Here is a 16,002-nt window from a genome sequence, read left to right on the forward strand (position 1 = left end):
ATGACGTCACATCCGGTTGCAGACAAGCATGGGCTCAAACACTTGGGGAAAAAAACGATCACTCAAGTAGCACTCAGCGCTGACTCAGCCAAACTGCCACCTTGCAACAGCATGCAAATTCTACTATATAATACCTGCGAATGAGACTCAGAAATGTACTGTATATCCTAGATTATTATCTGCAACCACTAAGTTAAAAAAAAAAGTTATATTAGTCACACTGGACTATAAGCTGCAGATATCAACCGGTATGTTGTGAAAAGAGATATATTTTACAAAGATTTTCTAAATGTTTATTTCCATAACTTAATTGTTTCCAAAAAATACATGTATGTATTAATCATTTAGGGTTAATAAGATTTTCTCCTTTTTTAATACTGTACGGTTGAAACTGTTTATCAGGAATCTTTTTTCTTGTACTTTGTAAACATTCAGTTTGAACAGTTTCTTAAAGTGGATCATTTTAGTACATTGATTTCTTTTTTAATCAATTGCATAATTTAGCAATAAGCGAAGAAAAATCCAAACACCTTTGAATCAGCCGCAGGGTTCAAAGTTTGGGATAAAAGTAGTGCCTTATAGTCCAGAAAATGTGGTAATGAGAAAACAAGATATAACAACTTGACAGTCCAGTTATCAATCATAATGAGCTCATTTTTAAATGTTACATTTAAAATATATATTTTATTATTAAACAATTAACATCTATGAACACACAAAATTACCGAAGATATTTATCGTTGAGTGCCGGTATCCATTCTCAGCTACCTGTAATTGGTACCACCTCAGTGTGAAAGGTACTATCCCTAATACACATTCAGTATCTGGGTTTCTGGAGCACGATCTTGTTGGCTTGCCATATAAAGGACCTGCACATCACATCTGACTGCTATTGCATTAATGTAAGGCTGTGGGAGCAGCGATTCATGTGATTTGAGACAAAACAACCCCCCCCCCCCATAACTGGCTGCTCCAAACAGGCCTGTTTAGAGGGGGGTTAAGTGTGATGTAATTCTTCATTGTTGGGGTATTCTACCATGCATATTATAAGAAATAAAAAAAATGTGTATTAAAAAAATATTATAATATTTTGTTTTAAGAAAAGACTCAATTTATACTGTAATAAAGTCTACTGGTTGCTCTCTGCCAACATTTGGACCACAGGAAGATCCAAGAGGAATATATCTTCCTTCCTTGGGCAACTAAGCACTAGTCAAACATCTGGCAGTACTACGGAGATGACCTTTCCCCCTTAAACACAAAATGGGCAGCCACTACCGTCCGTCAGCCTCCATAGTCACCCCTGCGAGTGACTATAAAGCTATTCTGGGAAAGCTGAGGTGACGGGAAGCTCGCCATTCCTCGCTAAGGTGCGAGCCAGAATTATGAGGCAAGGATACAAAAATGTAGTCATCCATGTATCTTTTCTTCAGGTTTTCCACAATGGCGTCCTCGTTGATCTTGGTGAGCAGCACCATGTCGTCCACCCCGCTGATCTTGACATTGTGGCTCTGCCAGTGGTACCCGTAATGACCACGGCTCCCCTGAAACAAAGCACACATAGCAAACAATGGTTAGATGGGCCATAGGACGCCTAAAGGATGACTATCATGAGTAATGGCTTGGCTGTAAGGCACATAACACATAAAAGAAACGCAATATTAATCTCAAAATGTGGACATTTTGTAACTGTAGTGTGCTAATTTTTCCTCTTTGTGTGAAATATGCTTGAATCCAGCTTGCATCTACATCCAAACACAGTTTTCTTTTGAGCTGACTAAGTCTCTGGAGATGTGAGGTCATCCATCATGTGCTATGAGTCACCTCTGTGTCACTGAGTGTGGCTACTGTGGGAGAGGGTCACAACACACTGCGAGGACTAGGTTTCTCCTGGATGGAGAATGGAGAATCACTCAGAGCATACAAAATGCAACTTTATACTTGTGATGAAGTGTGGTGAGGAGTCAGCCTATTATACTCCCGGAGCATAATAAGCTACAAAAAACAACGGTACAAAGATAAATATGTTTATTAATATGCATTCATACAGCAGCATATGGAGAGCTTTCTAACATTTTGACACTTTTGCTGTATGTACTTAAAAAGGTAAACAGGAATTAACTGTATAATTCAACGGAAAATGTAGAAAAGGAGATAGAAAACAAATTCTAATGAAAAAAAACAACAACACAAGTTCTAATGTTTACGAGCAGAAAAAAATGCAGTGGGGAGTCACGGTAGTTAACTCAATAGATCCGGTGTGCTTTTAACATCTAACAGGGTGAATTTAGTCTTTACAAGAAGAAAATACACCACTTTACAGACTGGGTGATGGTCGGAAATAGTTTTAGTCTATGGAACAAGGCCTAATTACTTTTCCAAATCACACCCTATTAACATGTTTTAATTCCTATTTTTGGTCGCGGCAAGTTGAAATGCAAACTTTTTGAGGTAAGAAAAGAAAGTACATTGGTTAGGGTTGCAATTATTAATTAATTGTATTGATATTTAAAAAAGCTTTGATTTATATTATGTTGCTTTGATTATTCGTTTAATACGGGTAAGTAATTAAATCTGCACTGCATGGAGTGCCCGGAACTCACTTGGACATCATTTTAGCATGACCGTTGCGATGCAAAAGAGCGCCAATGAGAGCAATGCTGTGTGGGTGCAAGTATCTGTGTAGCTATGAACACAGGACTACTTCATCTCTCAGGACTACTTCATCTCTCCAAGCAGTCTGCCTACCCCCAGACTAAACGACTCTGAAACCAATAAGGAATGTAACTGTTGCAAGAAACCTGATTGCCCTCTCAACGGAGGGTGCTTACAAACATCAGTCGTTTAACAAGCAAAGGTAACACGCAAGGACATCAACACATCCGACACGTACGTAGGATTAAACGAAGGAGCGTTCAAAACCAGATGGAATAATCACAAGGCCTCCTTTAGAAACCAGACTTTGCGGAATTCTACAGAACTCAGCAAACACATTTGGAACCTCAAATAAAATAATGTTGAATATTCAATAACATGGCAAATTCTGGCATCCAGCACACCTTACAACAGTGGTAATAAAAGATGCAAACTATGCTTAAAAGAGAAAATGTTTATTATATATCATCCAGATCTGTCATCCCTCAACAAGCGCAGTGAAATCATTTCAACATGCCGCCACAGACGGAAACACCTCCTAGGTAACACATGAGCCAATCACCACACCCTACGCCTGCCTGTACCCACCCACTCTGTGCCCTATATAAACCATTGTATGTGAATGCTTCCATTAAAATCTCCTGATGATTGAGGGAACCCCTCATGAAACAGCTCTGTAGAGATGAAGTAGTCATGTGATTTTTCCCACACCTATATATATATATATATATATATATATATAGGGCTTCACGGTGGCAGAGGGGGTTAGTGCGTCTGCCTCACAATACGAAGTTCCAGCAGTCCTGGGTTCAAATCCAGGCTCGGGATCTTTCTGTGTGGAGTTTGCATGTTCTCCCCGTGAATGCGTGGGTTCCCTCTGGGTACTCCGGCTTCCTCCCACTTCCAAAGACATGCACCTGGGGATAGGTTGATTGGCAACACTAAATTGGCCCTAGTGTGTGAATGTGAGTGTGAATGTTGTCTGTCTATCTGTGTTGGCCCTGCGATCAGGTGGCGACTTGTCCAGGGTGTACCCTGCCTTCCGCCCGATTGTAGCTGAGATAGGCGCCAGCGCCCCCCGTGACCCCGAAAGGGAATAAGCGGTAGAAGATGGATGGATGGATATATATATATATATATATATATATATATATATATATATATATATATATACATACATACACATATATATATATACATACACATATATATATACATACACATACATATATATATACGTACACATATATATATACATACATACATATATATACATACACATATATATATATATACATACACATATATATATATATATACATACACATATATATATATATAAACACACACACATATATATATATATATATATATATATACACATACACGCATATATATATATATACACACATATATATATATATATATGTACACACACATATATATACATATATATATTCACACACACACACACACATATATATATATACACACACACACACACACACACACACATATATATATATATATATATATATATATATATATATATATATATATATATATATATATATATATATATATATATATATAATAGGGTGTAACGGTTCACAAAAATTTTGGTTCGGTACGTACCTCGATTTAGAGGTCATGGTTCGGTTCATTTTCGGTACAGTAAGAAAACAAAAAAATATAAATTTTTGGGTTATTTATTTACCAAATTTGCAAAATCTTCCACCAAAAATATGTTTCTTAGTGGAATATTTGATGTGCGGTAATGGGAACCTTGGATAGGTCAATAATTCATAATAACATTGATTTTGATTCCATATTACGTTTTGAGCAATGACAGTTTGAAAGAAAAAAACAGCTTTGTTTTATTAGTCAACATTGCAACTTTTTCTAAATGACATTTAACTTTTAACCTTTTTTATTTCATTTTTGTTCTGTTTTTGTTTATTTTAATAGTATTTTTAGAATGTGCCGTGGGCCTTTAAAACATTAGCTGTGGAACACAAATGGCCCCTGGGGCACACTTTTGACACCCCTGCATTAGATAATAAAAAATTAAATCTGATAAATCTCTGGATAAAAAGCAGAGCCGGGCGGCGCATGCGCGTTTATTATAACTCTCTCGCTCGCTCTGTCTCTGCCCCTCCCTCACGAATGCTGTTGCGTGCAGAATTAGTTTTGTTTTTAACCCTTTCTTAACCCCGAACGTACATTGAAAATACACGCAATCCTAACTTAAAATGCCGGACATTTGAGGCATTTAAGAAACTCCACCCGGACAGCCCAGAAAAAGAGGACATATTTGGTGAAAAGAAGAAGTAAGGTCAGTCAATCGTAGCCCGGTCGCTGCTAGCATGCCGTGTGTTGTGCCTCAGTGTGCATTGTTTACACAACGTGCGGTACGCTACTTCAGTGGTTTTCAACCTTTCTTCGGTGATGTACGCCCTGTGAAAAATTTTTTAATTCAAGAGCCCCTAAGAGCAAAGCATTTTTAGTTGAAAAAAAGCGATAAAGAAGTAAAATACAGCACTATATCATCAGTTTCCAATTTTTTCAATTGTATAGCGGTGCAAAATATTGCTCATTTGTAGTGGTCTTTCTTGAACTATTTGGAAAAAAAGATGTACAAAAAACTAAAAACTTATTGAAAAATAAACAAGTGATTCAATTATGAATAAAGATTTCTACACATAGAAGTAATCATCAACACAAGGTGCCCTCTTTGGGGATTGTAATAGAGCTCCATCTGGATTCATGAAATTAATTGTAAACATTTCTTCACAAAAAAAGAAATCTTTAACATCAATATGTATGGAACATGTCCACAGAAAATCTAGCTGTCAACAGTGAATATTGCATTGTTGCATTTCTTTTCACAGTTTATGAACTTACATTCATATTTTGCTGAAGTATTATTGAATAAATATATTTATAAAGGATTTTTGAATTGTCCCCCCCCCCCCCCCCCCCCCCCCCCCCCTCTCCTAAATAAATCTCCCCCCGTACCCCTTGGCATACCTTCAAGTATCCCCAGGGGTACGTGTACCCCCATTTGAGAACCACTGCGCTACTTAAAATGTCCGTGTGGAAACTCGTTCGGTACACCTCCGAACCGAACTGAAGCGGTTCAATACGAATACACGTACCGTTACACCCCTAATATATATATATATATATATATATATATATATATATATATATATATATATATATATACATACACACACACAGACATTGTTGTGTGTGTGTGTGTTATATATATATATTTTAATTATTGCACATAAGTTAAAAGGGCAAATTTCAATATTGATGATGTGCATTTACTAGAAAAAAGAATAAAGGTTATGGCAAACAGAAAAAATGTTGTTCAACTATTTTCCCTAAAATTACTTGAGTAATCGAAACACATTAATCAATAGATTACTAAACTACTAAAATACTACAGCCCTTTAAGTGGTACTTCTACTTACCAGAATTAGCGAGTATTTTTTGGATAAGAGCTGTCTTTAGATTTGTATTATGCTTTAAGTTATGAGCATGAATTTGAATTACGAATATAATGTGCCCTATCCAAAGAAAAAAAAAAAAAGTAGACAAGGAGAAAGAGAATAAGAATAATAACTGTTACGTCAGCGTGCTGTGGCTCCCAATGTATGTAACATGCATTCGTGGCACCCATCGTTCCTACTCAATGTAATGCAATAAAATTTGTAATCCTACATGCTCAGTCAGGTGCTCAAAAATTCCCCCTCTAACAGACAGACAAATCAATAGATATAGACAGACAGATAGATGGAGGTAGAGTACAGACAAACAGATAGAAATATGTAGATGGCCATACAAATAAAATAGATACTGTAGATAGAGAGCTAGACAAACAGATATAGATAGAACTAGACGGACTTGGTTGTCCATCAAATCCGATGATAACGTCGTCTTATGACTAAACGGTGGAAACTGATGGCTGTTGAGTCCAATCCTGGAGCCGCATACTTTATTGCAGGTTGGACATGTCTAGGTTGTTGTGGTGGTGGTCCTGGAGTGTGTTTTTCCTGATACAGCACTGTTCCCGTCTGGCAATTCGCTCCCTTTCCAGGTGGAGAGTCCTGTCATAACATTGCGGTCTACAGAGAGAACGATTAGCAGTGATGACCTCAAGGTCCTCGGGCCTGATGTTACATTTCCCTAATTGAGATCTTCAGCTGCACAATATACCTCTTCTGCAGTGTAGTTGGCCATATAATACTCTGCAGGGCAGCCTGTCTGCAGGCATTCGAACCACATGGCTGAGACAGCACAGCTATTGTTGGTTGATCGTGGCCTCTGTATTTCTGCAGTTGGTCTTTGCAAGTATCTCTGGCACACAATACTGCCAGGTGAGCCTGAGTATTCACTGCAGGAAACCTGTGTAGAAGCGCTTCATTTATTTTATGTGTCGACTATATGTGTCCCTATGCGTGGACAGGTAACAGACGGATAGAAATATAAGTAGATATACAGACAGACACATAGATTGATACACACATATTAAAAGAGGTATGATAAAAATAGACCAATTGAAATAGATATATAGGATGATACAAACAGAGAGATTGATAGACAGATAAACAGATATTGTCAGCCCATCAATTAATACAAGCACAGTAACAAAGATTTATGTATACAGAGTACATGCGTTCAAGGAAAAGAAAGCACACAGAAGGATGACTGAGCTAATGTTTCAACACTAGTGGCTAAATTATAATATTAGGAGTATTGAAAATTCTAATTCAAAACTTAATAAACATGTTTAACGTCCACAACAGCAACCTGGCTACCATTAGTACAGCTTTTAAGCGACAAATCATCATTTGTCTCCTACCAGTGCTGGCTTTCAACAGCTGCTGAATATATGTACAGATTATGGTTTAAAATATGATGTAAAATATAATCCAAAGAAGAGTGTCATCATGACATGTAGAACAAGAGAAGACAAGATCTCTCTTTTCCTTCCTTCTATCAGTCAGGACAGGTGCTGAGTGTGTGTGATAAAACTAAGTATCTGGGGCACATCATTACTGATCTATTGGGTGATAATGATGACCTATACAGACAGCGGTGTATGTTGTATGCCCAAGCCAACATGCTGAGAAAGAAATGTGATTATTGTAAAAATAATGTAAAGATCAACTTATTAGGAGTCTATTGCATACTGCCCCCCTGTGGGTAAAGTATAAGCAGAAAAGCTTTCAGAAGCTGCAGGTTGCTTATAAAGATTGTATGAGGCTGCTCCTGGGAATTCCAAGAAGCGCCAGTGCAAGCCAGATGTTTGTTAGGGTGCCCACTTTCTCAGCGTTGCTACGCAACCTTATGTATAAGTTTATGTGTAGGGCCTATGAGTCTGAAAATGACATAATCACTGTGTTAACGAACTCTGGCTGCAGTTCAACATCTTGTGAAATTATGTTCTGAAACAAAATGTCATGGATTTGAGTCCTGCAAAGAGCACAGTTTATCTATAAACCCTATTTTGCTCTTACTCTTCACTAATTAATCAATTATTATTATTACGCCAACTGAAACTTTTTAAAGGGCTTTAGCACACTCAAAAATGTACCACATCTTGCAATGAAATTTGTACACGTTCATCATAACTGTTATGATGAACGTGTACAAAATTCAGAGGCGCTGAATTTCGAGAGTCTCCCGGAAAATCCGGGAGGGTTGGCAAGTATGACATAACAGGACACACGGGAGTGATCAAAGACCATATTAAGTATGCTTGTCATATTGTTTTTAGGTCCTATTTTGTAGGGGATTTAGACAGTTCCAATATTTCTTTGTTTTTTCTTGTCTAATGTGCGTATTTTGTCTGTATAATGTGTCGTAAGCCAATAAACAGTGAGTTACAGGTCTCAAATGGACCTCAGGGCTGCTCTTTTGACACCCCTGACCTATTCTTTCAATGATAAATGCCAAATCGCTATCAATAGCTATGAACACATGAAGCTAATGCGTGTTACATGTGTACTTAGGTCAAGTTGTTACTTACTAAAAACTGTATGTTGCTTACAACACATTGGAAAGTCAGCGCCCTCTTGGCAATACCGTAAAGGTTGGAAACCGCCGCTTTAAATGCGTTCCAACGTTACATGTTCTGTGCATAAATTCAGTGTGATACATTGCTCTTCTCTCTGTGAGCAAAATTATTAGGTCACTAACACTTTAAACCATGAACTAATAAATGTTGAGCATGTTTTTTGACCCCACACACAAAACCAAGACTAATTTATTGCTCACATCACTAATTGACAACAGAGAGTGTGGGCATGAGAAAGCTACTGAATAAGTAGGGGCGGGCGGGAAATCAAGTGTGCTGTAATTAACCTGTCTGGGCTAAAAAAGGGCTGGATCATGATGGGAGCGGTAGTAGGTAACAATCTGCACGTGCATGTAGGAGGTACACGTCAAATGCGGGAGAATACTTTCATGTGTTTTGATTAGGGATGCTATAATGAGGCAAGAGGACTGAGAAAATAGTCATAGGGAGTAGCTGGCTAGGAAAGGAGAAAAGCCAGGATGCCTGCGAGGTGCCTGGATTGACAATGCACCCCCACACGCACATTGTTCAATCCGTGTAGGGTTAAAGGTTGTAACGCTCACGTGTGATTGTGTAAAGATGCCACTTTATAACCAAATTGTCTGCTGTTATTTTATGCACAGTATGCAACAACTAAAGAAATTGAAAATACTGATGATAATGTATTTCCGTTTCCTGACTACTTAATGAAGACAGTGATAAGCAAAACCCTAGCAAACGTATCAGACTTTGTAACCTAAGTTTATACAAAGGCATGCTAGCGTCAGTTGTGATCCATAAGTCCAGGCTGTCCCTTTCATGCAAATACCATCACCATATATGGAGAGCGCTGAGCAGAAGCTGGCTCAGCTAACAGGAAATGGCTGGCTTTGATTCAGTATCATAAGCGGCACTTTTCCCCTCATTTCTTCCTTCTGTGCTTTTCCACCCCAGTAGCTGACACACAGTCCAACCAGTGTTTTGTCTGTGAGAATGAGCCAGACAAATATGGGCAGCCCTCCTAAAATTAGAAGCAACTTATACCGCTGATCACTTTCTGATGTAATGGTAATCCTGGGGAACAACCCCACAAGGGAGTTTCAACAATAGAATCAATGAGGAAATGCTGGCCAGATTGAGATTGTAGTGACAAAATAGCTTGGCATATTAACAGCTAAACAAAACCCAATCAGGTACTTATTTCTCCTCCTAAAGACCCTGAAAGTTGCTGAAAGCACTCCAAAAGATTCTATAGCGAGATTAATGTTGGCTAGTCCTTGTGTGAGGTTAGTCGTGCTACCATGGCCTCTTTCAAGCTCTATGAACGGTAAATTGATTTTTCTTGCTTTTTTACCTTCAAAGTATTCAAAGTGCTTTGACACTATCACCACATTCCCCTACTGATGACAGGGATCAGGAGCAACATGGGGTTCACTATTTTGCACAAGGATACTCCGACATGGTCACATGGACTGAGAATTGAAGTGGCAGCCTTCAGGTTGGGAGAAAATCACTCTACTACCTGAACCACGCTGCCTTGATTGATCTAGTACCCACAAGGGATTTTGCAGTTTTTTTTTGTTTTTGGTAAGGCCTAAAAATGCTTGAATTCGCGGCAGCTTTTTCAGGAAGTTGTGGCAAAATTTGCATTGTTTTGAGGCTTTTTTGAATAACATAGAATCTCTAATCAACTTGTGATTTTAATGTTGATGTGATTTTAATGTTACAGCTAGTGTTTTAAATGTTACTAGTAACCTTGACCTCAAAAAACAGAAGACAGCAACAAAAATTGGAGAACACTATATTGATGTTTTTCATTTTATACTGCACAGGCTTAAAAGTAGACACCAAATGGCAAAAAACCACATACTCCCAGATCAATGTTAAATACGGTATGGTTTTAATTAATTATAACTAATAATAGTAATAATTAATTATAATCATAGAAAGAAACACCACAAATACTTTCTTATAGCCCACTGTCTGCTCTGTCGTCCACAAGTTGCAGACATTTTTCATGTATGTTTTACGCTTGAAAAGTGTTTGTTCGTCTTAAACATTCATGTATATTCCAACACATTTACCCTCGCACGGTATTAGCATTTGTGAATAGTTGACAACAATGCATAGCGGTAATTTTTCTTGGTAAATAAGAGACTGTAAGCGATTATAATCACACATCATTGTCTGTGTAATGTAAATGCTGCTCTTTGCTAGTTCAGCATTGCAAATTACATTATGTTCATGACTGTTTTGAATAAAATGTTAAATAAATATATAAATACAGTACAAGTAAACCAAGAAGTAAGCACACCAATGTGTTGCTAAATGTGAATATACTAAATTACCCAGATGGCTTAGCGCTATGGACAGTAACAGGAAGTAAGTCTGAAGTATGCGGGAAGGACGACAATTTATCCATTCAAGCAATAGAAAGTTGATATACTGTAACATATACTTTGTCATCCCTGCTTCGTCTAGTGAAAATGATGCTAATAGGCCAAAATGTGTGGAGAAGTTGTGGGAATTCGAAAAAGTTGAGAAGCCCTGCATAATTTGCAGGGATTGGTTGAATTGGGGGCAGAACGGTGGACAGGGGTTTGTATGTTTGCCTCACACTACGATGGTCCTGGGTTTTGATCCTGGGCTCAGGATCTTTCTTTGTGGAGTTTGCATGTTCTCCCCGTGAATGCGTGAGTTCCCTCCGGGTACTCCGGCTTCCTCCAACCTCCAAAGACATGCACCTGGGGATAGTTGATTGGCAACACTAAATTGGCCCAAGTGTGTAAATGTGAGTGTGAATGTTGTCTGTCTATCTGTGTTGGCCCTGCCATGAGGTGGCGACTTGTCCAGGGTATACGCTGCCTTCCGCCTGAATGCAGCTGAGATAGGCTCAGGCACCCCCTGCAACCCCGAGAGGACAGGTGGTAGAAAATGGATGGATGGTTGAACTGGCACAATCCCAAAATCCTGGAGGGACTGATTAAAAAGGTGCCCTAGCGCTGGGCGATATATCGATATACTCGATATCGCGGGTTTGTCTCTCTGCGATGTATAAAATGACTATATCGTGATATTCCAGTATACGTTCTCACACAGTTGCTTTTAGCTGCTGGCATTACATTACAGGCTCTTTTCACTCTTTCCTGTCTCTCCTTCTCACAGACAGCAAGCGCACAAACTTACATATGTCACAAACTGTCACCTCATATGTCACATACGTGTATACGCCCTCGCCGAGCAGAGAGGTAGCAGCATGGGTAACGTTAGCTGTGTTGCTAGCAGAGCCGTGCGAGTGGTAATACAAGAAAAAGAAGGTGCAAATGAAGGAAGAATAATTCCCAAGAAAAACAGCAGGGGGTCGATCGTCTGGCGGTGGTTTGGCTTCCAGTGGGAATATGTCGAACAGACAACCGTAATTTGTCAAGTGTGAGAATGAAGAGTCACCCGCTAGAGAATGAAGAGTGCTTACTACGCATGCCAACATCTCCATTCAGTGCCACACGCCCAAACCATCAAAATGCAGAGGAAAACATTTGCAGATTAACACCGTATGAAAAAAATAGTCGACAACAGAATTTAATAACGTCCGTAGTAACCTACCACACTATTTGCTTTCCTATTATGCAATTCATTTTTATTTGACACTTGAAATATCTCTGAAAATCTTGCACTTTCTGTTTTGGAAATGACATGAACGTTTGAGCCACTGCTTAATAACTGTTTAATAAATACAGTTTTGGTCAATTGACTTAGTTGTGATTTCCTTCACTGCATGAAAGTTTAAAATGAGCATATATTAATGCAGTATGAACAATAATGTTTAATGTAGACACATCGAATCATCATACTGCTGTGATTATATGTATCAAGTGTTAATTCAAGGCCAAGGCAAAATGTCGAGATATATGTCATGTATCGCGATATGGCCTAAAAATATAGAGATATTAAAAAAAGGCCATATTGCCCAGCCCTAGGTGCCCCATTAGCAAAATTGCATTTTCAATGATGTAAAATAAATAATAGAATCTAATACGTGACATTATTTCTGATCTCAATTTACCATCGCTTTCACAATTACTAATTATATTAAATAAAAATTGCTCATCAGTCCAGATAATTTGTTTGGCATTAAAGACATGTCACTCACCGCTGTCTCACCACACACATACAAAAAAGCAGTACCAAAAGAAACAACTAACAACTTTCAGTCATATTTTTGTTACGATAGTATATACATTAAACTATAGCTAACGTTACGTATCCAAAATTGCTATCATTAGCTAACAACACACAAAGCTAATGCGCGTACGTGTGATATATATGGGTTAGTTAGGTCATTACATACTGAAAGCCGTAAGAAGGCAGGAAAATGCCTAAAACAGTAAAGAAAGTTAGCGCCCCTGTATCCGCTTAAAGGTTGCAATTATCCCTTTTAATTATTGGACCCAACCAGATGCAAATAAATTAAGTGCCTCCACACTTTTGTAGTTCTATTCAGAAAAACGATTGGGTGAACAGACATCTTTTAAAGTGTGTGAAAATACTTTCTTAAGAATGTATGGATCCACTCCACCACATTCATTTATTTTTGATGAGCTCTTGCTTGTGTATTCACTTCTAAACCTTTATGACACTGACGTGCGCAGCTGATGTTTAGTGTACGGTAGCTGTATTGAATGTTTGCCCCCCCAAGCCAAATCCGAAAGTGCATCGAGGTCATGTGGTTGAAACCCAGCAATAACTGATGTTATTTTCTTCTTCCATAGAACAAAAATGAGTTGAAATTGAAACAATGCTGCCCCTGCTGATTTAGACAAGGACTGTACTGATTTCTTCAAAAATTACCCTAGTCCTAACAATTCATTTGTATGCCCATCCTATGCCTTACCTAACAACTAACTACCTGTTTTATTCTTTTAACAATTACTATACTTGATATGTACGGCAATTAGGCTAACAGTAGGGATATAGAGATGTTGTCAATTTCGAGATTATTTGCCTTACTGGTAAATTATAACAAGGCTACTGTTGATAGAGTCAAGGATTAATATCACACTAATCCACTTTTGTAAACATATCTCACGTATGAAAGGGTAATTTTCTTAACAATGGATTTAAAAAAGAACATACATTTTTTGTTTAATTTCTTTCAGAAATATGGTAACACAAACAAGTAACGAAAAGTTAAAACCTCAAGGGTTTCCCATATTGTACTGATTTAAGTTAATACTCGCATACATTAGATCAGAGTGGGGCATGGTCTCCATCAAAAATACGATTTTCCTACCGACTTCTTGTGCATCCACAGACCCATGTTTTTTCATGTGTCAAGATGACAACACTTGTGGCTTGCTTTTAGTGTGAGTGACATATGGAGATCAACAAATAGAGACATGAACTTTGCTTGTAATTAGCCAACAATCAATCATCAGGGGGACATGAAAGAAGTACTATGTCACTGTTGCTGTGCAGTGTGGCGAAAAAGGATGAATGTGTTCCAATGCTGTGGGAAATTTAGACACTCATACAATGTCTAAGTTTAAGACTATGTTGTAGACTTTAAACACGTCTTCCAAAAATATGTTCTAGCACAGTGGTTCTCAAATGCGAGTACGCGTACCCCTGGGGGTACTTCAAGGTATGCCAAGGGGTACGTGAGATTTTTTTTTAAATATTCTAAAAATATCAACAATTCAAAAATCCTTTATAAATATATTTATTGAATAGTACTTCAACAAAATATGGATGTAAGTTCATAAACTGTGAAAAGAAATGCAACAATGCAATATTCAGTGTTGAAAGCTCGATTTTTTGTGGACAATTGCCATAAATATTGATGTTCATGAATCCAGATGGATCTCTATTACAATCCCCAAAGAGGGCACTTTAAGTTGATGATTATTTCTATGTGTAGAAATCTTTATTTTTAATTTAATCACCTGTTTATTTTTCAACAAGTTTTTGGTTATTTTTATATCTTTTTTTCCAAATAGATCAAGAAAGACCACTACAAATTAGCAATATTTTGCATTGTTATACAATTTAATAAATCAGAAACTGATGACATAGTGCTGTATTTTACTTCGTTATATCTTTTTTCAACCAAAAATGCTTTGCTCTGATTAGTGGGTACTTTAATTAAAAAAATTTTCACAGGGGGTACATCACTGAAAAAAGGTTGAGAACCACTGTTCTAGCACATGACTTTAGCGACATAATTGGACAATGGATTGCTTTTCAGCACCAGAGCAGGAATATTGGGATTGGTTGTTCAAAGGCACCGTGGGCAAAGCATATCCCTGTCCCACTTCTAATGTGTTAAACCTGAAGCCCTGTGGACTATCGCCACATTCTTAAGCACTCAGTCATAAGAGGTTACACAAAAATGTAACACATAGAGAAGAAATTTAGGGGCTGATGTCAAAGTGAGCCGGCTGCAAGTGCTTTGCTCAAGGGCCCATCAGAAGCAAAGAAGTAGCAACTTTCCACCCAATAGTGCCATACCCAGAGAACGGGCAGTTGCTGTTAGACACATCATATGGGCACAGTCTACAAAATGCGTTTTTTTAAAGAGACCGTTGCTGTTCCATTTGAATGGACAATGTAGAAATTGCTCTTTTTGGTACATCGTTCATGTGTAAGGTTATCAAAACAAACTCGAAACCTGTTCACATTTTCCTTGGTTCTTCTCATACATTTTCAGGGTTTTGAGTCAAAAACTATAAAACATTAACATTTAGGAGACTATCATAACGTTCCTGAACTGACCACAAAAAAATCTAATGTTTACATGTTGGCAGATTAATTAATTGGATTGTTTTTTCAATTCCTTCAGGATCAATAAGGTATGTTGATTCTAAAAATATCTGCTGTACTTTAATCAAAGGAGAAGCTAATATTTTGACGACAGTACTTCCGCCTGATCTGAGACCTTTGTCCAATGTCTCTAAGATAAATAGACACTGTCTGTCACTGTGAACAGCACGTTATACACCGCTAGTTATACAACTACAATAATTAACATGTTGCTAAAATGGTATCTACACTACAATGCCAAATTTTGATAAAAACTCTTGTTAGCCTGTGCACGTACACATCAGCATAGTAAAGTCAAATACCATACCATACCATACCAACGTTATTTAGAAACCCCTTTAGAACAACCACAGTTGAAGACCAAAGTGCTGTACACCACAAAGAAAATAGAGGCGAAGAACAGACAAAAAAAAACATTTAAAACAGAAGTAAAACACACATTGAAAACGCAAATACAA

At 37.8% G+C, this 16,002-nt stretch overlaps 1 protein-coding gene across 3 annotated transcripts in view; it reads right to left on the reverse strand.

Annotated features, from left to right (window-relative positions):
* The window catches only part of myo1ea (myosin IEa), a 118,338-nt gene that overhangs the window by 77,515 nt on the left and 24,821 nt on the right, over window positions 1–16,002 (reverse strand). For all 3 annotated transcript variants that reach the window (XM_061882102.1, XM_061882095.1, XM_061882089.1), the window contains exon 2: window positions 1,401–1,544. In XM_061882102.1, the coding sequence (XP_061738086.1) occupies window positions 1,401–1,544 (144 nt within the window). The remainder of the gene's footprint in view (window positions 1–1,400; window positions 1,545–16,002) is intronic.

Source organism: Nerophis ophidion, linkage group LG02 (assembly GCF_033978795.1).
Source record: "Nerophis ophidion isolate RoL-2023_Sa linkage group LG02, RoL_Noph_v1.0, whole genome shotgun sequence".
NCBI classification, from domain to species: domain Eukaryota; kingdom Metazoa; phylum Chordata; class Actinopteri; order Syngnathiformes; family Syngnathidae; genus Nerophis; species Nerophis ophidion.